The 27,172-nt window shown below is 39.4% G+C and overlaps 2 protein-coding genes and 1 long non-coding RNA gene across 9 annotated transcripts in view; 2 read left to right on the forward strand and 1 right to left on the reverse strand.

Moving 5' to 3' along the window:
- Positions 1-27,172, forward strand: part of espn (espin) — a 40,285-nt gene that overhangs the window by 9,675 nt on the left and 3,438 nt on the right. Inside the window, exons 3-14 of one of the 6 annotated variants that reach the window (XM_027288964.1) lie at positions 128-314; positions 637-819; positions 2,048-2,179; positions 3,696-3,948; positions 4,406-4,680; positions 8,511-8,669; positions 10,820-11,054; positions 12,048-12,101; positions 15,502-15,647; positions 15,946-16,320; positions 24,799-24,878; positions 25,276-26,292. In XM_027288964.1, coding sequence (XP_027144765.1) covers positions 128-314; positions 637-819; positions 2,048-2,179; positions 3,696-3,948; positions 4,406-4,680; positions 8,511-8,669; positions 10,820-11,054; positions 12,048-12,101; positions 15,502-15,647; positions 15,946-16,320; positions 24,799-24,878; positions 25,276-25,300 — 2,104 coding nt within the window. In that variant the 3' untranslated portion in view covers positions 25,301-26,292. The other 5 variants (XM_019256643.2, XM_027288961.1, XM_027288962.1 and 2 more) reach the window with 5 other exon arrangements.
- Positions 242-27,080, reverse strand: LOC113747782 (uncharacterized). Of its 2 annotated transcripts, XR_003463889.1 has the most exons (4): positions 26,784-27,080; positions 23,339-23,463; positions 2,019-2,165; positions 242-349 (listed from the first exon to the last, which is right to left on the reverse strand). It is a non-coding gene; the product is annotated as an uncharacterized LOC113747782 (long non-coding RNA). The 2 variants fall into 2 exon arrangements; XR_003463888.1 differs by lacking the exon at positions 2,019-2,165.
- LOC113747781 (uncharacterized) lies at positions 18,668-20,990 on the forward strand. Its single transcript, XM_027288966.1, has one exon. The coding sequence runs from the start codon at positions 18,686-18,688 to the stop codon at positions 20,471-20,473; it is 1,788 nt and encodes a 595-aa protein (XP_027144767.1). The 5' UTR covers positions 18,668-18,685; the 3' UTR covers positions 20,474-20,990.

The following is a 27,172-nucleotide window of genomic DNA, read 5'->3' on the forward strand; positions in this document are numbered from 1 at the left end:
TTCGCTTATTAGGCCTGATAATGATGGCTGCAAATAATCAGTGTGTTCATTCTACTTAACAAAACTGTATGTATAAATATTAGTTACTCGAGACGATGATTTACCTTACTGTTTGGTTTCCCGACAGTGTTGTCAACTCCCAAACTAAGAATGGTGCCACGCCGCTCTACCTGGCTTGCCAGGAGGGTCAACTGGAGGTCGTCCAGTATCTGGTCAAGGATTGTGGGGCGGATCCGAGCATCAGAGCCAATGACGGGATGACACCTCTACATGCTGCTGCCCAAATGGGCCACAACACAGTCATCGTCTGGCTGGTATGTTAGAATGTCAGGACACTATGAGTCAAATCCTGTAAACAAATACAGAGATATGAATAAGTTGTTATTCCAGTGTTATTTAAAGTATATTTCTTTAGCTGAGTTGGAGCCGGTGACCTCCTCATTAACATCTGTAGAACTTTGTTGCAGGATTTCACTCATTGTCTAAAATCTAAAGTCTTATTGCTTGCTACTTGCTACTTCTACTGCTTTATAACAATTTCTGTTATTTACTCATTCTCCAAAAAGCAGGTTTTATTCATTTCTTTGCAGTTTTACCAGATGACTGTAACTGTGTCATCCTCCTCTGCCCTTTCAGATAAGCTTCACAGAGATCGGCCTGACAGACAGGGACAGTGACGGGGCCACAGCTATGCACTTTGCAGCCAGTCGGGGCCACGCAAAGGTGCTCAGCTGGCTGCTGCTGCACGGCGGAGATATTGTCATGGACACCTGGGGAGGGACCCCGCTTCACGATGCTGCAGAGAACGGTGAACTGGAGGTGTGTGTTTGTTTCTTACTTTATGTGTGTGCCATGCTCACCCCCCATAGATACAGGTAGCATCATAAGTCTTCTTAATTTCCTCTAATAGTTAGCATTCCCCCAATTTAAATGTAGCCTCTCTGACCTGACCCTGACCCTCGTTCTGTTCAGGACTTCTTCTATTTATACATTAACCAGGACTTTACCTTACCCTGCCAGTCTTAGCAACAAAATCATATTAGAGAAGTGAACTTGTGAGAAGTAGGAACTCACGTACACATCATATGATTTAAGGCATCTGAAACACAGTATTATATAACATTATCTGTGTCCATCTGTTATAGTTCATTATATTAAACATATAGTTTTGGTCAAACTAGTCTTTGAATCACATATAGAGCTTTCCAGTTTTGTTATTAGTTTGCCAATTATCTCTCAAACATCAAATATAGTAGAAATGGAACAGAAAAAGCTTTCTGAAGATTTAAAGAAAGATTTACTGTTTGATTTGCACATTTTTAAATCCAATGTTGGCGTGACTTTGTGCACAATGCTGGCTGTCCTGGTCCTTTTTAATAGTACTGGTAATATGAGCAATAGCAGAGACGATGTAGCCGACAGTTATGTAAACGGTATTCATAAAAGTCATGAAGGAGCATTATCATTCTTTCTATAAACACTCTGAGCTGCTACTTTGACTAACGATCCAAGTCTGGTGAGTCAGCTGTTTCAGCTCAACCTTGAATGTAGAGAAAAATACATTTTCGGTCTGATATTTGCATCGCATTAGAAAAGTTTGATATCTTAACTCAAAGGACATTGACTCAAACTCTGACTTACAGGGTGTTCGCCCAGGAAGAGAGAACATTATTAAGAAACTAACTGAAACATGAGTCAATATGACAACACAAAGCTCTCTCAGTCTAAAAGCAACAAGCGTAGTCTGGCTTTCACCTGTAACTTGGAGGTTTTAAGACAGATGTTTCTTTTGATTACTGAACAGAAGTGCTTTGTTTGAGAGAGGAAGAGGACATTTTCCACCAAAAGTGAAGCATCTTAAACATGTTCTCTTTTCACTTTTTTTTTTTTTACATGGTTTCTATAGATTTAATTACCTGCCATGTTTTGTGCAAATTAAATTTATTTCTGACTGATGGAAGCTGATTTTAAGTACAGCAACCACCTTTACTGACACTGTCATTTGATCTATATCTGACCTCTCTGTCTCTCTCATGTCACTCTCCAGTGCTGTCAGATCCTTGTGGTCAATGGGGTAGACCTGGGCATCAGGGACCAGGACGGCTTCACAGCAGCAGACCTGGCTGAATACAACGGCCACTCCCAGTGTGCCAAGTATCTGCGCACTGTGGAGAACATGGTAAGAAATACGGCAGTGCCCAACATGTCTTACTGCCATGCATTTGACCTCTGACCAGTGAGGATCAAAGTATTTTAATCTACACATCTACATCAAAGAAATAAACCATAAGTAGCAAAAAACTGAATTTAAAACTGAATTATTTGTACACCATGAAATGTATCACACACGAATTTGGAGTTTCCTAACTGAATTATGTGCTATTCACTATTTAAAAACTCTTTTTGGGAACCCCACACTCAGACTGGAGTGTGGGGATCCAAAACAGAGAACTGGGACAAACAAATCTGAGGGGTCACAAGGTAATGAAAAGGAATAAAAAGGAAAAATATATATATATTTCTGTTAAACCAAACTATGTTATCGCAGTTTATTTGTGAAATAAAAAAAAGATGTAAGTGTCCATGAAAATATACCTCTTTGGTTGAATTGTTTAATTTACTACATGAAGAGCTGTGAAAGGGTCTTAAGTAGACCTTACCTCATTTTAAGTGTGAGAATGTTTCTGTCAGATCATTAAACAATATCTCAGATACAGCTGGTTTGATTCTGATCAAACTTGGTGACAGATGTCTTACCTTGCAGCATTTATGAATACCGATGGGTCAAATGGGAGCTCTATTACAATCATCACTAGAAAACATACGGTATTTGTGGAATTTGACAGCGTGTGAACTGTTGTCTTGTCTGTCAAACTTCCACTTCCTCCCACTCTGCATGAAATTATGAGTTGTCATGTCTATATACTCTATATATGCTCTATGCTCCATCCAAATTTTGCATAATATTAGCAATTACCTTTAAATTAAATATTCCTGTAATAATTAGTGATTCTAATTATCTTACTGTCTGTCTCATTCTAATTCATCTGTCCCAAATGCAAACTTGCAAAACACATGACTGTGGAAACAGCTGTCTCTGAGCCAACATGTCCCTTGACTGACATCAGTTTATCTCTGCTAATTACTAGAGCTATTCACACATGACATACTGTACAGTGGCCTCTACGGCTTCAACCCACTGAAATCCCCAAGCGGCCAGAGGAATAATAACTCCTCCACACTGAAGTCTCTTCGGAGTGTGGGAAACATATTTCCTCTCTCTTGTACTCGTCCCATTAGGGACATTCGGCCAACTGAGTGCTGCGCTGTGGGAAAAGCAGATGGCTCCAGAGCCTTTCTGATCAGCTGTGAGATGTTTCATTAGTGTGCAGTAATTAAACTCATAATGCTGTTCTCCCCATGTAATCCCTCAGGGACTGCGGGGTAGTGGGATTTAAGAACTGATGAATGAACAAGTACATAATTTATATTAATGGTAATTCATTTATCTGTCTTGTGTAACGACATTGTATCCTTTTACATCTAAATTACATGAGGCAGCAATGTTTTAATAATTTGTGAATACCGAGAAGGAATATATATATATATTTTTTTAAATACATTTTGTTGCTTTTTTATCCACATTTCAACAAAACAAACTGATGCTTGTGTTCGTGATCTGCATCCTTTGACAGAGTGTGGAGCACCGTGTTTTGTCTCGGGATCCTTCAACAGACCTAGAGTACAAGCAGCCGGACTCGGGACTCTCGTCACCAAACACCACCATGCCCCCTACCAGCCAAACGGCACACTTTGACATCGGTTCACCATCCAGCTCCCTGTCAAACTACGACTCAGCCAACTCTAGCCAGTCCAGCACCGGGGAGAAGAGGAGCAGCTTAACAGCATCACGAGGCCCACACACTCAGCTGAACACAGCACACACAGGTCTACTTTTCATTTTAATTGATTCCAAATGATGTCCCATTCTGTTTCTAAATTTCAATTTCAAAGGTCGATGAGTTCAGCAGTTATCTTTCTTTTTGTATCAGCTCACAATGAGAATCCTCGACTGCTGTTTCCTTTACATGCTAAATGTAGCATCTCAACCGTGGTGGAACAATCAGCTACTTACTGAAGTAGAGCTAACATCATGCATCAGTTTGCTTCCTTTTGTTCGATATCACAGGTGCATAGTATACTGATGCTGCACCCTAGTGGTTTGTGTACAGATAGTTTTTGTTTTGGATGGAGAGGTGGGCGATCATTAGAGTAACCTATATTTCTCTTTCATGTTTGAGCTGTGGACTATTAATGCTTTGTCTTGTTAATTTAAAATCAGCATTAAACCTGTGCGAAACTCAGTAAGTCTACATTGAACATGTCTACATGTACTGTGTCACAGGTGCATCAGAGTCAGCCATTTCAGACATGCAGGCATATATGGATATGCTGAACCCAGACATTGGCTCTGATATGCCCAAGAAGAATGAGATACCTGCTGATGTCGACTCCAAGCTCCCGCCACCACCAACCTATCCACCCCCACCTCCTCCACAGTCTCAACCGGTGCCCCCTCCACCCCCGAGCTACCCAGCACCACAGCCACCGAAAGAGCCATCTTCAGCAGAGTTCCTGACAGTGAAAAGCAACTTGCGGCATGTTGAGAATAAGAAGGAGGTAAGTGTCTCTAGAATTCTTTTCTTTTTAAAATTTTCGTTGGATCAGGTCATCAAATGGTTTTACTGCAAAAATAGTTATTTTGATGTCACCCTTTATTATTTGATGTCACCCTTATTTATACTCATCAGACAATGTAGTAATTCCTAGTCTTTCTTATATGGGATCTTGTATGGCACAAGGCATTATATTATGTGCAATTGTAGCTCCCTATATTTTATTAAAACTGCAGCTATCCCACAATTTGAGACAAATAAAGTGTCTCACAGTAGCTGTTGGGGGAGCTTGTGACATGATGACTGATATGGAACAACCCTAAAGAAGAACAAGAAGGTTCTGGTGTTTGGGATAAATTGGCCATTAGCTGCCATTTTCCCTTGTGTCTAATCAGTCGGGCAATTGCTCTTGTGGAACAATGTGCCTTGTCTGGGTGAACACAGTGCTGTTATTGTATTAGCATGGCTAACAAGACTAACAAAGATACTCATTACTGTGGCAGGTCCTCTGGGTTGACACACACAATACTTGTTGTGATGGGTTTGATCTTAATTCCAGTAATTAATCTGGCTTCAGATCACTCAAAAGAAGCGTTTAAAGAGCTGACAAGAAGAAGCAATTATAACCAGCATCAACATTAGCTTCAGTGCTGCTTGTGGTGGTTCAAAATACATTAAAACTCACTGTAAAATTGTTACTCTGATTTAATTGTAACCAAGTTGTTCAGAAAACATTGTAATTACAGCAAAGCTGATCAAAAGAGCTGAAAGAACTTTCACCTCATGAAGAATTTATTCTCCGATTGTTACCATGTCTTTCAGAATGATAACAGCAAAACTGTCCAGTCATATTTTTTGTTTTAATCAGCCTAATTAAAGGTTTTTTAGTGCTGTACTGTTTCATCTAAAAGCAGGAGTGCATTTTAAAGTCAGGGAGCTGCAATCTGTTGTTCAGGAAAAAAGCCAGAAGCTGTATGTGTATATCTGCGATGCAAAGTAAGCTGTTGTTAGTTGGTGTAAAGTCCACAGGTAGTGATAGTGTCCTGTCTCCAGGGTGAGCGCTGTGTGTGTGTGTGTTTGTGTGTGCACGCATGCGCCATCAGCAATACAGGGGAGAGTTTTTAATTAGTGCCACCCCCTCTCCTCTCTCCACCCTGAGCCTGTACCCAGGTGATCAGCCCGGGGCGCGCCCTCATTAACAATTTACCAAAAGCCAGTGCTCAGAACACACACGCACATGCGTACACACACACACGCACACAATTAAGATTAGCGTGTACCATATACATTGGGAAAAACAATCTACCTTGGGCACCATAGTAACAGGGAACAGTAACCCCATCCAGGGACACGGCCAATCAGATGGACCAATCTCACAACCTGTAGTCAGCTTGGTGTCTAGAAAACAGTGTAGGAAAACTTGTTGAATGCATAAGTGCAGTAAGTGTGAGAAGTTTCAGGTTTGTGTTTTTGTTTGTTTGTTACTATAGAGGCCTCCTCTGCTGCTGCTTCTGTTTCTTTCACCTCATTTGTCTGTGTTTGGTTTGACTAAAGGCAAATTTTTCCTGTGGAGCAGCCACGTGAAACATTTGCCTCTCACGTTTTTTTTATTCTTAAAACCTACTGCAGTCCCTCCAGAAAACTCGGACTGTACATCTGCGATTAGTGTATATTTTCTGCCATTTTCTGTGGCTAATTTGGGCCACTGAAGGCTAGAATATTCTAATGCTCCTGAAGCCTGAGAAATTTGAGTGCGGTCAGCCATGTTGAGGGCAGCACCTGGGTCTTTGTGTTTTGCATAAGAGCCACTGGACAGTGTTGGGAGTGGTTGATTTGCGGACTGGTGGTGACATCATTGCCACTGCTGCGGCTGGCCTGATAGGTTATTGATGAGGCCTGTGGGTAAAGTGAGAGGGCAGGTAGAGTGACAGGCGTAGCGCTGAGCGGAGAGGAGGTGACGCTCTGGGTTTGGTGACAGCTATTCTCTGTGCTGCACTGGGCTTTGTGGATGAGGCTCTGTGCGGACTGGAGGAAAGCTGCAGGAGAGGACTCTTAATGCTAAGGTAAGGTGTTTTTAAATCAGAGAGCTTTGTTTTTACCAGAGGCAAAAGATCCTTTGAATTGTTTTGCGTATTTTGGCTTATCAACAGGCTCTTGAGCTGTTATAACTGCTGTGTGGTTAGATATTGAATCTATTGTCTTGTTTTCATTGTGTAATTGTGTTCTTTGCTTTTCTGTTAGATGATGTTGAATAAATAGATGTTGTAAAATATGTATGTGACTTTTTATTAAAATGACAAGCAGCCTACTAGTGTGTGACCTTTTAATAGTCTGAGGCTTTTGTAAAACCACATGCAATGTCAGACCGCAAATAGACCTTTAATAATGCATCCCAAAGCATTAGTCTGTATTAGCAACTAAATAACAATGACTTTATGCTGACAGACAGATCCATATATAATGGGAAGGCTGTCTGTCTGTCTGTTTGTGTACAAATGCTTTGTACATTTGCTATTGTTGGCCCACCTCCCTGGAGGATGACAATCAAACCATCTGTAGTGCTCCCCTGCTCACATTACGCTCCCAACCTGATGAGTGCTCAGGGACCATTTCTTTGACAGCAGACATGAGTCAACAAAACTAAACAGGCTTACAAGAACTCAGAACATGACACCATAATAGTGGAGAGGTCAGGGGTCAGCTGTTGATTTATTCTGCTTGGACATCTGCTTAATGTCTGAGGCTCTCTAAGGTCTGGATTTCATGAAAAGTCATGGTCTCTGTAGGCAGGTAATTCCTGACAGGGAAAAGATTTAATGCAAATTTTTTTAAGCTGAGTACTAAATGCAAATGTGACGCTTTTTGCATTAGGAAAATGTATCCACAGATTCACCTAACAAAGTATTAGTTAGTCATCTACACACCCGCACATCCACTGCAAACATCCAGTTCCTTCTAAATGCATACAGTGAAAACTCACAGAATGACAGGAGTTTGATGTCCTACTTTTACAGCTTTAGTTGTCTGAGATGTCACAATGGAAAGTGAGAGGGCTCAATTGAAAGGGCTAAGTTAGTGACCTCTCACCCTGCTTTGTGGACAGGACGGGGTCTCCTACTCTCTTGATGTAAAAGCTGCATATGTACTCATATGTTTTGTGGCCCTGTGCACTCCTCACGCAAAATATAAATGCTAATGTTTTACTGGAACTGAATAAAAGCCTTGTTCTGTTATTCAAATAAGGCTGCTTTGGTCACACGAGAGAGATAATCTGGCAACAAAAGTGTTACAGTGTGTCTTAGGCACAAATGACATGTTCTTTCCAAAAGCACAATTTGAAAGAAAAAAACATCATTGATTCGGTTGTTGTTTTTTTATGTCAAATAAATACTTATGTTGACAACTATCATTTTAGAATCCTAACCTTAACACATTTATTTGAGTAATTTTTCTTCTTTAGAAATGAATGCCAGATCAATTAACTACCTTAATTTCAGCTAAAACGATAATTTTCATCACTACTAATTTTCCAGATTGTTTTCTTGATTAATTAATTGTTCTCTGTGAAATACCAGAAAATGATGAGAGCTTGTTATGTCCAACACCTTTAAACCGCAAATCTACATCTAAAGTTTATTATCACAAAAGACTTAAAGGTCCTCAAAACAAAAATCTATAATTCTCTTACAAGTTTCTTTCCTGCCTATGGGATAAAGTTTAAAGTATCATTGCTGTGCTAATATAAACTACATTTTAAGAAAAACATGGAAGCTAATGGAAGCTAATGAGTTAAATTAAAAGTATTTCATTGTCATTGTGTCATCTCTTACGCAGCTGACTCCTGGAGAAAGCCACGATAAACTGCGGCGTGTGGATTCAAACAGAAAGTCAAGGAGCTTCAGCAAACAGCCCAGCACTGGGGACTACTACAAGACCCTGGGCAGCGACACAGCCGAGCCCCAAGAGACTAAAAGCATGGCGCCCAACGAGGAGGTAAGCCAGATCTTTGATGTTTACGACAACATCAATATGTTGTAGTGTTGTGACATTTGAATTTCAGGAAATATATAAAATTATCATAAATAAACTTGTGCTGATGACTGAAAGGAACCAGTATTTTAGGTGTAAGGGGTTTATTATGTTTTCCATGGCAGTACATGAGAGCCCACGCATTGAAATATTATGGCTTGTTCCTCCAGGGGACATTAGCTGCCATTGATTCATGTGTATTATAAAAAAAAAATAAACAGGTCATCATGTAACGCTGTGTTTACTGATGGTCATCTGACACCCACTCATAAAAAAATAATAATCTCTTAAAACTATTTGGGTTTGTGTGGGCATCTCAGCCGATGATAAAAGGTTCTATTCAGGTTGAGGTTTATCTGGGTGATGTGTGTCTGCCTTATAGGTTACCACACTGTCTGCATTATTTGCCTGTACATTATGCCACTCAGCATATTACGTAATTCTGTGTCCTCTCGAGCTTTTGTTTGCCAACCGGTGCAAACTGCCACCTCATTTCCATTGCCTCTTGAGTCTCCACCCAATTGTACAAACTGTCCAAGAACTTACAATGGAACGAACTCAGGACTATCCCAGACAACAGAGCATCTTGTTTTGTAATACGTTTTTTTTACGTTTTATGAACTATTTTATGTTAGTGACAGCTTGTTATATCATTATGACTTATTCTATTAATTTTTTCCAATGAAAGAAATAAAGAAATTGAGGAGTTAAACCTGCAAAGAAGTCTGTGAAATAACATAACATAGCATAAATATAGTGGTAAATATGTAAAAGGTTAATTTAGTTCAGGTATCATGTGGGAGAACATAAAAATTGTGATTAATTATATTTCACATTAAGGAATAAAAGCTCACACGTGTACATTGTATTGAGCTATCACAATAGCCATACAAAGTGTCCAAATATTGAGGAAAACTGGAAGAATTTTAAACATACTGTGAATATTTTATTGAGGCTTGATTGGTATCTGAGTAACTGAGTCTGGGTAAGTTATACATGTTGAGTTTACATTTCCCTGAGCTGCCTTTAGTTATTGTTGATCTAATGTGCGACAGTTTTCTTATTAAAGGAGGAGCACAAAGAGTCTGTTAGACTCTCATCAATGTCCCTGGGGACTTGTTCTTATAACCTCATGGGTATCGGCAGTGGTGGTGTTCTGAGTGATACAGGGTACAATCCACATTGAGCCAATTAAGGCCACAGTGGGGCCTCTCCTGGTCTCAGAGGCACCCTAACAGATGGACCGGTGTAATCGATGGCAGCAGCGGCACGTGCTGCCAAGACCCATCTGGACACACCAACTCCCCCCTTAACTCTCTGGGGGGTTTGAAAGTAAAAGGGGGCAACAATGATGAGCACGCGTCTGAAGAATAAAGGAGGGGTGGGGTCGAGTTAAATGTCACGGTCCATTAATTTGCTTCCAGCAGAGTTATGGCACGCTTTCAGGGCGTGTCAGGCACGTGCTTAGGGATGGGGGGTAGGCGTTGGGGTTGAGGCACTATCACTTGCAGTGACAGATGGCTTTTTTCCCCTCAGATTTCCCCCCAGAGATTAGGTCATATTAGCTCTGTTATTAGCAACAGGGTATTATGTCTTTATGAGTTGATTAAAGATGGCAGGGAGCAGAGGGAGGGCACGTCTAATAGGGCTGCTTACATCTGTCACTGTTGACAGTCTCTGTGCAAGCATTCCCTGCTCTTTCAGCCCAGCAAGCTTTAACTGGCATGCCTATACAAGGAGGGGAAATGAATTCACTGTCACTGCTTCATGTTTGATTCTTTCAATTAATTAATTAATAAAGATGTGTTGTGTATATGTTATGGTTTTTATCTTCAAAAGGCAGATGTAATAATTGTTTCATACTTTTTATTTTTGTTATTATCATTTTACATAGAGGTTTTAACAGGATTTTAATTATCGACCTTCAAGTGGTGTTTAAATGTAAATGGGCAATAACATTTCATGAGCCACCTGTCACATCCTTCTTATCAGTGACCAGATATTGGCCAAGAGAGTCGTAACACAGTGTGGTTGCTAGGAGAAACCCTGCAGGGGTGACTACAACAAGCTAACGCATATAAAATATGACTGACTTTTTCTCTGTCTCCATTCAGGGCTCCGTCTTATTGGAGGAGCCTACAGACAGCCCCGCCCACAGCTCTGAGAATGGCACCACAGAAGAATCAGTCGCACCTCCACCTCCTCCACCTCCACCCCCTCTTCCCCCAAGCAACCCAACGCCAACACCCCCTCCGCCTCCTCCACTGCCCCCGGAGACGCCAACCACCCAGAATAACTCAGCCAGTTGCACTTCCACCAACCAGCGACGCCCTTCTTCCTCATCAGGAAGTGAGTGTCTCTTTTTTTTTTCCTGGTCTCCATCCTTTGTTTTCCAACTTTTTCTGGTACTTAAGGTCTCTTAATGGTTCTAAATTAATGGGGGGATTTAGGCTTATAGGCTTTATTGTAGAATTGCTCCTAGAAAGCAGAGCCCATAGTATCAGTGGGTACAATGTAATCTCACTGGGTAAAGATGAGTTGAGTCTGACCCTGGCATCCTAAATAACAGATTATAAATTAATGATGTAGGGCTACCATTACCCTAAGAACTGGTTTAGTGTTCAGCCATTTCCTTAAGTGCCCCTCACTGCTCTGTAAGCTGCTGTCTGACAGTGTACATGTTCTAGTCAGTCTAGTTTTCAGACTGTCCATGGTTCCCATGGGTCTGAAAAGTGCAACATCTCTCTCCAAAATACACAATCTAAGTCCTAAAATTTCGCCTAACAAGATATAAAAATTGAAAAGTTGTTAAATTTGATTAGGCCCAACAATGTCTGACCCAAGTTCAACATTATATATTTACTATCACAATTTCTCACAGGCATGGCTCAAAGGTCTTTACAGAAAGATCTAACCAATTAATAATTAACCACAAGACAAAATTAAGTAAATAATTATATAACAAATATCAAACCTGGAAGCTAATTAATTACAACACACTAGCAGTTTAGTTTAAAAATGGATCCAAGATGGCTGGGCATGCAACAGATGTCAAACAGCAGTAACATGAAGAGTCACAAGAGATAGAACATGACATTTTTTTCTCTTCTGGTAGGAATTAACAATATTATATAATGCTTTTGAGCCCATAGTGTTCTTCTGCTAATATTGCCCAATCATTTTTCTCCCCATTAACTCCTTAATCTGTGTTTCTATTTACATGTTCCTTCTTTCACCTGCTCCATCTCCACCTGTTTCTCTCCGTTTTTGTTTGTTTTGGGTTTTTTTCCCTCTTTTTGCCTGCCATGGTCTGTCCTCTGTCCTCACTGCTGCCCTGTCAAGGCGGGAATAGGTCTGCCTCTCAGGCAAAGGCAGGGGCACCGAAACAAATGAAGAGTAAGTACGGATAGCAAACTAGTCTTTCAGATAAGTTGGTTCAAGCTGTTACACATAATAATAGTAATAATATATATACTAAAATGCCCCAAAACTGATATAGTATTTTAAAATCATAAGATAGCTTCTAAAGTAATCATAAACACTCACAGAAAAATCACTGTGTCACATCGCTAAACTTTAAAAAAAAAAATTTTTTTTACAATATTAAAAATGAACCATTAGAGTAGAAAGTCTTTCTGGTGAACCACAGATAATCATACATTTTTAGGTACTCCATTCCGTAAAAAAATTAATATTAAATATTAAATACTTAATATTTTCATTCCCTTGAAAAATGTATTGCAATACAGTGAAGAGAAACAAAGAAGACAACATACTTTACGAAATACTGAAGCTCATTATCTTAAACAAAGGTTTAAGTGAAGGATCAATTGCAGTATGGCTTCAGCTTTGTGTCGTAGCTGACAAGCATCTCATAGGAGAATACACAGGATGTTGATTTTATAAACCAGCAATAAACATCAACTTCTATTAAGTTGTAAACTATTAGGTACCTTTTTACAATCTGTGTTTTATCTTTACGCTTTGTTCACCAAATATCCAATTGTCTAATCTATTTATGCGCCATGTGCTCCCTAATGGTAGGATAGCAGTAAAAATAAGTTAAAGTGTAGTGTGTGCTCACTAATGGCATAATTTGTGCTTTAACGTTAATCAGGTAATAAACAGGCTGTTTGGTGGTCATAAAGCCACTGACTCATCTAAGAGCTCAAAATGAGTTTACAGCGTAGACATTAGTTGAAACGACGGCAACCAACCAGGTGGCTGATTGAACATGCCATTGCAACAATGTAGATGGTTTTAGGTTCTGTATTGTTTTCTATTGATCAACAGGGGAAGGAGATTATACTTTTTATATTGTGCATGGCAGATCTTTATCTGAAGTGCTAATCTGCAGTGTGGTGATCACTAATGACATGAATTGTTCTACAGTGTTAACTAGGTAATAAACAGGCAGTTTGGTGGTCATAAAATTTAAAGCCACCAACACATCTGAGAGCTCGAGATGAGTTTACAGCTCCAGTGCTCATTGTGACGACAGCAGCACACCAGGTGGCTGATTGAAAATACTGCTACAACATTGTAGACGGTTAAGATGTATTGTCTTCTACTGTTTAACATAATAGATCATACTTTTCATATTACATAAACAGGATATCTCTTGCTCTCTCTCTCTCTCTCTCTCTCTCTCTCTGAAATCCTCTTAAATTGTTAATCCAGAGCAGAAAACCTTTTTGTTCCGTGATGCCCATCATGAGACTATTTGTCAAATGTTCTCTACATGTCACAGCTCCACCCTCCTTTACACTCCACACCCCTAGCCTAAACAGAATATAACGAAAGCACACAACGTTTGACTGTAAAACACAGTGATAGAAAGGTATATTGAAACAGATATGAGTTTTATTTTAGCATTTAAAACGCGTTAGATTGTGGATAATCAGGTGGTCTGGAGCTCTGCAATGAAGATTTGTCAGGAGAAAATGAGTAAAGGTAGGCTGTGTATATGTTGGAAAAATTAGAAATTATACTTTTTTTTGTGAGTAAGAATATTCTTTCACTTCACAACGAGAGTTCTGATAGCACTCATTGCACCTGGCAATGAAGATTTATTGAACAATGTAAACTGTTTAAAGAGCTCTCACATGTCGTAAAAGTGTGTCCGGGATCAGTGGCAGTTTCCTTTTATCCATAGACTGTTCAGAGGCTACAGTTTGAGTGTGTACAACTGCATATTGTATGAGGCTCGGGAGGGGAGGAGGGGGTGTCAGTCACCAGTTTCTTTCTCTGTAATCCACTAAATGTGAGGTGAGACTGAATGCATGTCATGCATGTGTGTATGATTGAATTGTGTGTTAGGTTTGCTGCGGTGAGAACAAGCTGGAGATTGAAGGGTGACTCTGTGTTGTGCGTGTGTGTACAAGCGTGCACATTAGTGTGTTAATTCCTGGTCGGCTTGCCAATGGCTCGCTGTCACTTCCAGTTACTGGTGATTCCTTTAGATTTCCCCCGACTGTGACGATGGGTCTTTAATAGAAAGCTGCTCCCTCCACCCCATAAGAGAGAGATAGTGAGAGGGAGAGCAAGAGAGCGTGAGGAGGGGTGGCAGGCTAGCGAGGTTTTGTGTCCAGCTAGACCATTGTGGTCGACTCAACAGGGAACATTTTTAACGAGAGGACTGTTTTTTTTGTTTTGTTTGTTTTTTAAAATCTAAGTAGAAAATGAGTAATTAATGAGGGACTGAGGATATTTAATTCATTGGAGGTTCAATAAAACAGGTGAGGTAGTTGTTTGCTCTCAGTGTATTTGGGGCAAATTATGTGAGGTTTAAATTTGGTAAAAATGAATTAATGTGTAGCTGCTATAATTGTTAGTTGTACTTTACATTATAACGTTTGATTTGAGGCTTTTTCCAGCCACATCTTAAATCTTTTGTTGCATAGATCAAACTAAAATAACAGCTAAAGTGCTATTGGAGTTTGCAGTTTGAATATATGTTTCTATTTGGTTTACCATTTGTTAATGTTACCTTTTTTAAATGTTTTGAAAAACATTGGTCTCACGAGGAAGCACTACTATGACATTGCAACAATTTCTTTCAATTTGTCTCTCCTTAAAAAGTAAAAACAAAGGTCCTTTGTAATAGCATTACCATTAGAAATCATGTTTGAAGTCTGTCTGAATTTGTTGCATTGTTCTCTATAATCAGATTATGCTCTATGAAAGCTGAATGTATATAATTTACCACAGGCCTGCTTTTTAAAAAAAGTCTAAAGTTCAGCAGTGGCTTAGCAGTGTATATGTCAGGTGACACTCTGAAAGAGATTGTGTGCCTCGTCTCTTTGGGTTCACTGTAGTAAAATAATTATAAATTGCTCCTCCCAATCTTATCCTCGTTGACTGTAAATGTTGCCTAATGTGTTGAATTCTCTTTCGTTTCATGTGCATTGTCTTTGAATGTTTGGCAGCTGGGAATCAAACTGAGTAATCCAAATTGTGTCAAACCATTTCAGAGAGACATTTCCTCTGTAAACCTTGAATAACAAGAGTTATAAATGTGAATGACAATCAAATTAAACAAATCTAAAAAAGTATCAAGCCTATCAATGAAAGACAGCAACTCAGTACACCATAATGACCTCCCATCACTGTCCAACATCCTCCAGGTTAGCATTGTTACCTGACTGATCGGATGAAATATTTAACACTGAAATGCCACCCAACCCTTCTCTTGCCTTCTCTTCTTCAATGTATCTCTCTCACTCTCTGTTTCTCTCTTCCTCTCTTCTATCTTTCTACCCGGTTTCACTTTTCTGCTCCATCCTTTTGTCTCCAGGCACAAAATCTTTCAACATGATGTCCCCCACTGGCGACAACTCGGAGCTGCTGGCAGAGATCAAAGCAGGGAAGAGCCTCAAGCCCACACCTCACAGTAAAGGCTATACCACTGTCTATTCCAGCAGTGGACCCACAGGCAACAATGTAGGCCCAAGTTTTGATAAGTTTGGAAACTGTACAATGTTGGGACAATAGGACACCAGAGCTCTGACCTCAGTGAATAGATCATGTGGACTGCAGTGCCATACTTAGCCACTGTAAAGCTACTATCCTGCAAAATAAAGGGTGACTAGTCGAAAGTGTCAGAATCTGGAAGAAGTGTTGACCATGCGATATGCCATTTCTAAAACATTAGTGGTACTGGTTAAAAAAAATCCACAAGTTATCAGTTTTGTCACATCTCCATTTTCACCTGTCCATCTCTGTCTTTTTTTTTCTCCAGGGAAACACTGCATCTCCACCAGAGACCCGTGCATCCAGCCCACCACCTAAGCCGCCATCCCCTCCACCATCCAATATGTCTGTCACCTCGCCACCCATTACCCCTAGTCCCAGCCCCAGTCCAACTGGCCCTGGACCTGCTAGGACCATGTCAAACTCTACAAGCAATGAGCACCTGCCTACCAACTCTGTTGTCAATGGGAACAGTGGTGGCAGAGCAGGAGCAGAATCGGTGCGGAAGATGAGCCTTGCAGATGTGGAGGCGCTAGTGCCCACTCATGACGAACAGGGGAAAGCGATTCCTGAATGGAAGAGGCAGGTGATGGTGCGAAAGCTTCAAGTCAAGATGCAAGAGGAGGAGGAGCACAAGCGCAAGGTAGGCAAGATGTTCCAAGGTTAGAGAAAGGCCTTGAGGTGTTCTCTTGTCCAAGCTATCCCATTTGTGGTCCCATAATTTTAAAATTCTCTGTAGACTTGATTATATATGGCTTCAGGACCAAATACTAAACACAAAGGGGATAGCTGGTGCTTGTATTTGAGTGTGTTTTTTTGTGATTTGTGATGACGTATAAATGCATTGTTAGTATTCACGTACAACATGAGATTTGCTGCAGTTAATATAAGGTTAAACATTCAATGGGAGTCCAGGCTACAAGTTCATTTAGCATCTATGCTTTCTGGAAATTAAAGTTTAAGGAAAAAGTGGCAGTAAGATCACTTTTTGAGCATTTTTAAATTACATTGCTTGCTTTGCAAACAAGCGTTTCTAAATTTGATTATTTGGCTTTAGAATAAATGACATCTCCCTCTTAGTTTCTCTCTTGATGAATTGTTACTGCAGTGTGGTAATATGTGTGTTTAGACAAGGTATTCATTAGTGATTCAGTCACTGTAGTAATCTGAACGTTTATTAGTCCTGTGTAATACAAGAAGGACTCCATGCAATGTGATTTGATTGATTAAATTTGACTGATTAATCATTTATTGCTATCAAGGATTGCAATCTCCAACAGGTAGAAATTTCTTTCCAATGTCCAACATGTGTTTTGTTTATTGAACTGGCTGCCCGGCCTAATAGTATTTAGCTATGCTGTAGATTTAGTTTCCTTTGTAAATACCACATTGGAAAATACCTTATTAGTAAGCGCATGAATTAAAATGGCATTGGACCTAGCCCGCTCTAAATGTAGACATCTATGTGCTCATTCTAATGCTCACTTTAGTGATTTAGTGCTCACTTTTTTGTTTCCCAATTCATCTGTATGCATGTTTTTTTGTGACGTCATTAATAGAAAGATACTCTTTGGGGTGCAGTGAATTGAATACTTGGCTACAATGACCATCACAACATTAACACACTTGACTAATGGTTTCACAGTGTGGGCTGGTGTTTGATGATGGAGTTTTATGGCTCCAAGTTTTTTACATGCTGATTCAGTGGTGTGATGCCGGCCCATTCACACTACATGTCAACCAAGAATAACAAAAATAGTAATTAAAAAAGGAAAAAACAACTACATTTGTATATCATTTTACTCCTAAAATATATTTTGCACATTTTATTGGCAAAATACTGTCAATACAAATGTGCGCACATTTATTGGCAGTATTTTGCAGTATCAACCTGAATGGCATCTCCTTCAATAAATTGTTTTTCTTATTCTTTTCTTTTTTTTTTCTTTCTTTCTTTTTTGTTTTTGTTTTTTTACTTACAGGCAGATCATGATACGTTAAAGAGTAACTCCACACCGAGTTCCTTAATCCCCCCCAAAAAAAACTTGCTGCACTGACCTCTTTGGGTTGACAGTTTCAACTCTGTTGCACCTCTAACCACAGTCTCCTATCACTGTTGGGTGTGTCTGTCTGTTGCGCTGGTGCCAGTACTCAATAATGAGGTAACACTGCACTGTAGTGCTATGTTACATCATATTTGGGTTGCAGACAGATGAAAAATTCAACAGCTGAATTTCAGTAAAAAGCAGAATTCTCAGCATTTTTATAGTTACTCTTCAAACTAAACAACATAAAAAACTGAAAATAAAAATGGGAGAGAGAAACTGCAAAGAGGGTTGCGCAAATGTAGATGTAAAAGATCTGCAGTGTCAAGTGCCTAAAAAATACAAATGTAGACTTGTTGCAAACCACTTAATATACTAATATTAATTTTGGTATAATAATTAATATAGAGTTTGCTAATTTATTAGAAAAGGACAAAACTTTCTGTTCTCTTTGACTCAAAATTAAAAGTAGAAAGTTCTGTGCTTGTAATGAGGCAGTGCCATTGCACCACTAAATCCATGTAAATCCTGTGTGTCAAGATGGATTTGCACTGAAGCGTGTGTTCAAAACCAGGAACTTCAAGCTGAAGGAATCCTTCCTTCCCTTTCTTCTTGTCTCTTGGTCTCCTTTGACCTCTGATTTAGTTTATGGCCAACGGACACTACCAGCCTCAGGAATGGCACTACTCCCACGCCCACAATGCCATTTTGGGCCCATTTGGTGAACTGATGACAGAGGAGGACCTAAACCGTATTGAGAAGCAAATTGAGAATCTGCAGGTCATGCACAAGGTCTCAGAAGTTGAGAAGGAGCTGGAAGAACTAGAAAGGGAGCTTCACCAGCTTTTACCAGTTTCTGCTGCTCTCAATCGAGGCTATTTCTCCGTCAATCCAAAGCAGGTACATGGCCAAACTGAAGATCTTCCAGCCTGGTGTAGCAAGATTTCTACCCTGCTCAAGAGTATGGCCATTCTTCTTGCTACACTGGGGGGTAAGGAAATAGACATCTTGGATCTTATATGTCCTGGATATTCTCAAGAAGAGGTAAGGAATGGGAGCACAAGTCAGTCACCAGGAGGATCAGTTTACACTGGATTTATTGGACGGTCTCAGTCCTTCTCAACAAGAGAGGATGTGGAGAATGAAATAAAGCAGTGTGGAGTTTCAGTGAAGAACCTCAAGGCCAATTATGAAATTCAGAATCAGTCTCAGTCTACAGATAACAAAGCAAATAAGGTATATAAACGCAAGAGGTCACTCCCTGTGGTAAGTGAGCCCAGTTATCGTCCAGAGACAATTTGCGAGGATGTCCCTTGTCCCACTGCTGAGGTCCCACAGTCCCAAACTAATGGACATTTACCCTCAGTGGAGGAATCAGTCTTACCACTTGTTGAAGAACCAGTTATTGTTGCATCTCATGCTCCTCAGACATATGATGCACCTGCTGAGATAATGGCTCCAACTGATATTGAACAGTTCAACCAGGTTCTTTCTGCAGACCCTATTTTAAATAATGATCAACTAACAAGAAGCCTGGAGGTACAGACAGATCTGAGCTTCGTTCAGGAATGCATTGAAATGAGGAAAGAGAGAATCGTCTTCCTGTTCCTTGAACACTGGCGGAAGTACACTATCTCTGAATCTTATCGGACTAAATATTCTGGCAGGAGAGGAAATCATTTAGACGTAGCGTGGGAGGACTACAACCAATTCACTGCACAGATTGGTGAGGATATGCAGAGTGAAGATGACAAACTCCTACTTTTCATGAAATCAAAGCAAGTAGTTGGGAATCTTATTGGTCACTGGAGGACAATCATGAGTCAAGTGCCCACGCGCCAGATCCGCAGGCTGAGTCGTGCTCAGATGATCTACTGGCCAGAGCACTTCTTGCCACACATAAATGGGTCACCTGTGAATTATGAAAGTCTAACCCTTGACCTCTTCATGCTTGGATACTTCCAGTTGCTAGAAATGAACATGTCTCGCAGTGAGCGCAAATTCCGCCACCTCTTGTGCTATGAGATGTTTGATCGTCTTGGTAGCCATAAATGGGAGGTCATACGGCAGTTTCACAAAGAGGTCATGGAGGAAATTGAAAAAGGGAAGCGAGACTGGGGAGATGGGTTTGAAGACATAAAATTAAAGTATTTTGGAGACTGTAATGAAGGTGGAGGTGTGATGACGGCTTCTCTACATTCCATGTCTCCCGACCTGTCCATTATGCCAATGCAAGAGCCACTCCCTCCCCCACCTTCACATCCTCCACCCCCTCCACCACCAACCCATCCTGCACCCCCACCTCCAAATCAACAGTCTACTTCCCCACCAGCCTCTAAATTAGATGTTTCTCCATCATCACCACCTGCTGCATCCAACAATGGTGTATCTGACAATGGCCACTGTGTGGAGCAGAAAACCCAGAAAGACTCACTGAAGGACAATGCTCAGGGGGATGTAAAAACCAGCGAGGCAGTGGTTTCTAATGGAAGTAGTGAAGCACCAGCAAAAGATGAGACACAACAAGTCACAGCTGAAAGCTCAGGACCAGTGAAAGATGTTCCACCGGTTACTGTTAAAATAATAGAGGAGCCTCATGTTGATAAAGCTCCACCCAGAGATGAATGTGATGAAAATTCAATTAAAGTGATCTATGAGCTAAAAGAGTTCAGCAATGAGGAGATCATCAGATACATCGATCGAAGCTTTATTTTTTGGAAAGAAAAGGAAGCTGAGCTTTTTGATATCTGACAACTTTGCGGACTAAGGATCTACTAAAAGTCCTGTTCACCCATACAACCAAAAACAAAATCCATAAAGCGCAGGATCAGGGAAACTAACCTGCAAAGTGGAGTATGCTGAGAAAGGAAACTAATCTAGTGTGTTAGCTTTTAGGCCATGTCACATAAGAGACTTAACTGCAGCAAAGCAACGAGCATACACTTAGCTGTACTGGACTTTACCATTTGCAAATGTTGAAGTGGATGAAAAGCCTGTGATGTCAAAAGATAGAAAAAATTGCTACATCCATTTCATTTTAAATTGTGTTGAACCAAGAGCCTTTTGAATAGTATGTTTGATTGCCATGGTACACTACTTCTAGAAAAAGAAGTTTTTAAAGAAAAAGATTTGCCATAAAAGTCATGAAGTATGTTTGTTTAGAACATCTTTGTAATAAAGGGCATACCTGGTAAAACTCTGCACACTTTCAGATTGCGTTTTATGTTGAGATAGCCTCAGTGATTTGGTATCTCAGAAGGGCAAGGGATTAATTTCAACATGGAGAAAAAAAAGGTTTATTTTAAGTGATCTTTGTTGTTTGAAACTGAAGACAACGATATTAAGTCTTCAGTGGTTTGCAAGAGTTTAAGGTTGCTTTGTGGTTTACCAATGGCCCTTGTCTTTAGTTCTGTGACCTCATGATTTTGTTTGTACAATGTGTGCCTTTCAGTAAATAATTACAAAGATTAATATGTATGGTAAATCAAAGGTCTGGAGAAATAGCTTGAAGTTTGTCATTTTATTAGTAATTCAGAACTCCAAAATATGCAAATTTTATCATTAAATAAAAGCATTCACTTGATAAAGCTATTACCATAGAAATAAAACATCAAATTATTCGCATGTAGTCTTTTTGTTACTCTATTTATAATTTGTGTTTTTGAGAGAGATAGTTCAACTTTCGGTAATTTAAATTTGTGTTACGTTATTATTTGGTTTCTACATTGCTGTTAAAAATAAAGTTTGTTGACATTTTTGGGATTATATGATTTCAGTAGTTCTTTCCAAAGTCTTTTTACTCAATTGAAACACATGGCCAACAATTATATGAATAGACATCAAGCCAAATTGAAACAGCCGGTATGAAACACCAAACTCCTGAGTGTGTAATCCTCTGCTGCAACACTTATAGCTCTGAAGAACTACACTATCCTCATAGTGTCTCTTCTGTAGCATCAAGATTACCTTCAAATAACCCTCTTAGCACAACCTGCTGTCATGCTATCTGTGGCTTACAGGGGCCATAAGGAGGTTACGTGACTCTTGATCAATTCACAGAGAAGGTAGTCAGCTGATATATTACAGATTACAGTATTTGTTTTACATTTATTCGATGGAAATAGTACAGTAATGTGTGTGGTGTTTTTTAGACCGACATTTAACAACCCTTTTAATCTGCCAACCTTGTACGCTGCACAAGAGCAAGTATTTCCATTTACAATATTGCTTGCACATGTGCATTTGTCAACACAAATCCAGACAATGAATTTTAAATTGATGCTGTAATTCAAAGCCCACTTCAACAGAATTAACTATATAGTGGTTTGTGCATTACTGTCACTGTTGTATGTCCAGGAATTCACGTGGATAGACGTTTCTGCTTTTAATAGTTGATTCAACTATAGGTCAGCTCAGGCATGGAATAGACCCCATATTATAGGTTGGATCTGCATTTCAGACTCAGCCTTTACCCACACAGCCTCAACCAACTAGTAAAAATACAAGTTGTAATTACTAAGGAGCTAATCCTTTAAATTACCACAAATAATTGACAAATTGCCACTAACCACCAGCAAATTATTTCTCTAATATCCTAATAATAAAACGTACACCATAAATGTTTGTGGATACCAAGGTCAACTTGCCTTTTACTCATTTTGGACAGATGAACTTGGCTGAGGATCTTACAACAACCAGACAATTCACACAATCTAACACTGCTAATTCACAAAGTCATAATCCAAAAAGGTGCACAGGCACAATCACTGGTCAAATTTGCCTGTTAAAAATTTGTATTGCAGCTGTTTTTGACCGTAATAGATGCTTGCCAGGATAATACAATAATGGCTATACTCTCCGGCTCACATAGACGTAGTCTGTATTGGTGCAATGGGGGACATGGATCTAATCCCAGGTATTCAGGTTCATCTGGGCTCCTTCCAGTGCTGTAGTCATTTCTCAAAGACAGTTGTGTGGATGGAGAATTTTACTTATTGTATTAAGTGGTATTTTTTTTAGTTCAATGAGCAGGGTGTTACAATGTAAGTCACTGGTAAAGTACTTACACTCATGTAAGTTGGTTTATATAAATGCACTAACTAAACACTACATTGTACATCAACAATATCACATATTAATTTGTGTATGTTCCCTTCCTTCCACATTCAATGGTGTAACAAATGCTCCAAATTCTAAAATCTGCAACACAGTGTAAAGCAGCTACCATTCAGTACTAAAACCTTCTGTAATCAAGTCATTTTCAATCACATGATACAGTGGTTTAACCATATGCAATCTAAAAATATGATGTAGAAAGAAAGTAGGGGATATGACAGCTGTGCCAAACAAACATTTTTCCCAAAACATGACAAAACTATGGTGAGAATCTATCACTGAGCCTACATAAACTATGTTAAAGATAAGAATTAAATCTGTGACTCACTGGTCTTATTTTGGTGTTAGCACAATCCACATTTGACCATGTGAATTAATTCACCAAACCAAATTTGCACATCAAAGCAAATCTATCATCTAATTTTTCTTTGGGTTTTTTTTTTTTATTTCTCTGTAATTCCCAGGGGAATCATTAAAAATTCACTGTGTAGATAATCTTACCTGAATTCATGTTTGCCAGAGCAAGTGAAAAGCTTTAGTAAGAGGAATGCAAAAGGGTAATGTATCTTGTCAAGCGAAGATGAGAAATCCAAGATGGCCGCCCCCCTTCCACCTCCGATTACAGCCTGAAAGAGAGAAAAGGATCCAGTTACTGTTTGTGTGCACTGTCTGATAGAAGGTCCTAAAAACCATGTCCTGTCCATTTAAAATGCTTTATTTTAAAGAAACAGGAGAGGAGTATTGTGAGCTCTGTTTGCTAATGTAAGTACATACATCAGATTACACAGAAAGCCACATGCAGTGTTCAGTCTCTTCAGTGTTCCATGAAGGCTATTGGTCAAGAATTGACATTTGAGAATGTGGATATCGGTTGGACTAATGGGTCGGACTAACGTTTCGTTATAGTTTTTTCTCTATGCTGATGTTCTCCTGCTCTCTATAGCATGTGGAGAGGCTTTATGTGAGACACCTCAATGCCACATTTGAATGAGATTTTCAAAGCAACATGTTTTTAAAAAGTATTACAACCATCTAGAATCTCTAGTTAACTGCAGTAAGCAGGTTTAGTGAATTATCTGGATATCTTTGTTGAGTAAGACCCTGGAAATGCCAAAAATACAACACAAATGAATGTAAGGATTTAAAAACTGAAACGAGCGGGTAATGACTGTTTTATGGTTGTTTTGGATGTTTCTGATGTAATATAGAATTGCGGGATTCAGTTTAATGCATCCAACTTCTATAAAAATGAATCGTGTTTGATATATATTTTCTAATTATTTTAGCTCTATCACTCAGCACTAACTGAGAGAATGGAGGGCTTGAATGTTCAATTACCGATAAAAATGTATCAATGGGTTGATGATGATTGAACCTGTGACGTTACAGGATACTGATCATTTTTCTAATTATATGCTCATGAAGGTGTCCTGCAACAATAAGGACAGTGTCCTAAATGTATTGCATCTTACAAGTAAATTAGGGTTGTTTGGGTGCCGGTTAGCTCAGTGGGTAGAGTTGGGCACTCTTTGTACAGAGGCTCAGTCCTTGCTGCAGTGGCTCAGAGTTTGAATTCAAACTGTGGCCATTTGCTGCATGTCATTTCCCCTCTCTCTCTGTCTTTCTCTCTCCCCAATTTCATTATTCTTCAGCTGCTACTATACAATAAAGGTTCAAAAAGCCCCAAATTATCTTAAAAAAAAAAAAAATTAGGGTTGTCAAGTAGCCAAGTATTTAGCATACTCTAGATCCTGGTCTGTTTGGCATACATATACATTAGACAATTCATGTTTAAAAGACAACATAAATGTTACTATTTGAGAGTAATCTCTTCACTGGGTGAGGCCATGCAAAGCAGGCTAGGAGGACTGCTTTAACAAGTAAAATCCTTTACTGACTCGTATGGGCTCCTATCTCTGTCTCTGTCTCTGTCTCTCCCCTGCCCCTTTGTCCCCATACAGGCTGAGGAGGAGGCTGCACGCCTGGCATCCATGCCAGCGTGGAGGAGAGACATGATGAAAAAGAAAATGGACGAAGAGAGGTGATTCACAAAGCTGTTTTTATTTCAGATTTATTATATCCTGGATTTATTATAGCCTGTGCTCAATGTTTTTGTGTACGACAGTGTGTCTCTTTGCCTAGAAACCCTTCAAAATAGATGTGTAAAGTTATTGCTAAAGTGTACTTTGTTCAAAATAGATGTGTAAAGTTATTGCTAAAGTGTACTTTGTACAATAATCTAGACTTTGAACCAAAATCTAGACTGCATTTAGGCACAGTATCAGTTCAGACGCTTGCCTGCAATTAAATCTGAATTGTCAAAAGGAAATTTTACAACAGGCTGGAAGTGATCCAGAGAATTTAGTTGGCAGCAACAGCATCCAACAGTTCCTGCTGAGTTTTTTGTTGGTTGCAGATTAATGCTGCCTCATCCACAGGTGGGGATCTGGAGGCTGTACATGATGCTGAAGTAAACCTGATTTGCCCTTAAACAATCCTGAGATGCATACAATGGCACAGTATCTTAATAGAAGCGTACATTGTCCACTGTCTACTGTCATTAACAAGTGCATCTCTTTGTGACTAGTGTCTATATAAGCTGTGGCATTCAAACAGGAAAACATTGTCTGTACCATTACACCAGCAGAATGCCCCATTTATTCCAGACAGAAAGGACCCATGGACACAAAAGAAAGTGTATGTTGTTGAACAAGGTGTTCCTGAACTGTACGAGCATTCAGTTTTCAATATGTTTTTCTATTCGTAGTAACCTTGCCTTGAATAATTGATGCAGTCCTCCTGACATCTCTTACCAGTGATTATATTCACTCAAAGAATTCCTGCTTTGCAAAACAAATGCACTGTACAATACAAAGTCTTATTTCTAAAACTGGAACTAACATATCTGGCACAAATACTCACAGTACAGTATGTTTAAAGACAACCAGTGTAACATCTGTTTCCCACTTGTATGTAATGTAACGCAGGCAGTAACTAAATTTTTGGCTTACACAGTTTATTACTGAGATAGTTTGTAAATCAGCTGAGGATGGTAACAATGTTCACAATGGCTTTATTAATTCATTTTAATTTATTGTACTGACACCTAATCAACACAGTTGCTTTGACAACACGTGGACCTGGTTTACATTCAAGATTATTTAATTGTGAGATGCAAAGTTTGTTGTGGACAGAAAGATATCCAATGTATTGTTTTTAATGTTTATCCAAAAGAAAAGATGACAAATATCAGAACCCTCTATAAAACTGTGTGCTACAGTGTTGACCTTTATTGTTTCTTGATTTCTGTATACACTGATTGTTCAACTACAACATCCCTGCTTAATTTTCATTATGTGTATTCTCTTTTTATTTTTACATTGGAAAGATTTATTATAATTTTGGAATAACCGTTGCTGATGTTTAAGAGATTTATATGTTTTCTTCTTGCCCTTATGCTCTCCTGATGTGACAGGGAACAAAAAAGGTAAGACAAAAAATATTTATGGCACACTGTCAACTGTTGTTTACATATCATTGATCTTCTTTAAAATGTGTTAAATGATAAAAAAAAAAAAAAACAAGTCTCCAGAATTTCTCAATTTGACTTGAAAACAATGTTTTCATTAATATGTTTTCCATCTGGTGGACAAAAGCTGTTTATGCAGACGAATCCAAACTCAAAACAACAGAAACAACTCTTGGCCATATGTTTACAAAATGATTATGTGTTAAACTCAGAGTATAATAACTAAAAGTTACTTGTAGTAACTTGTTTTGGTTTTATTGTTGTACATCTACAGGGGGCGCTCTTCTCTGTTGCTCTGTTAGTTTTTAGTTATCCTAGTGAGAATTAATGTGGACAGGTAATCTACTAAAGGAAAGGGCTAAACACACACACATCCATTTACTCCTATAGACAGGCTAACAGACCCCGCACACTCACCTGGCACTTTAAACACTCTCTCTGTGGGCTCAGGTAATGGCGCACACAGCCTGTGTACTCGTAGTATCACCTGACAAACCGTGAAATGAAATGGTTAGCTAACACTGACATGTTTCTGAAGCATAGCTACAGTTAACCAGCCTTTTTGATATTTCTCCCAAACCGTCTTGTAAGGTTCATTTACTCAGGAAAGCGGCGGCCGCTGCACTTTCGACACAAATTACCTTGCGCGTTTTTTCAAATGATTCCCACGTGGCCTGAGCAGCCAATCACACGCGCCGAATATAGTGACGACATAGCACAACTTTTTGACTTTTTACCCTTACTAAACATCTTTCCGCTTTCACTGGAGACATGGTGGCTTTTTGTAGCAACAGGTGTGGAAAGTA

The sequence above is a fragment of the Larimichthys crocea genome, chromosome XV, assembly GCF_000972845.2.
Source record: "Larimichthys crocea isolate SSNF chromosome XV, L_crocea_2.0, whole genome shotgun sequence".
Lineage (NCBI taxonomy): Eukaryota > Metazoa > Chordata > Actinopteri > Sciaenidae > Larimichthys > Larimichthys crocea.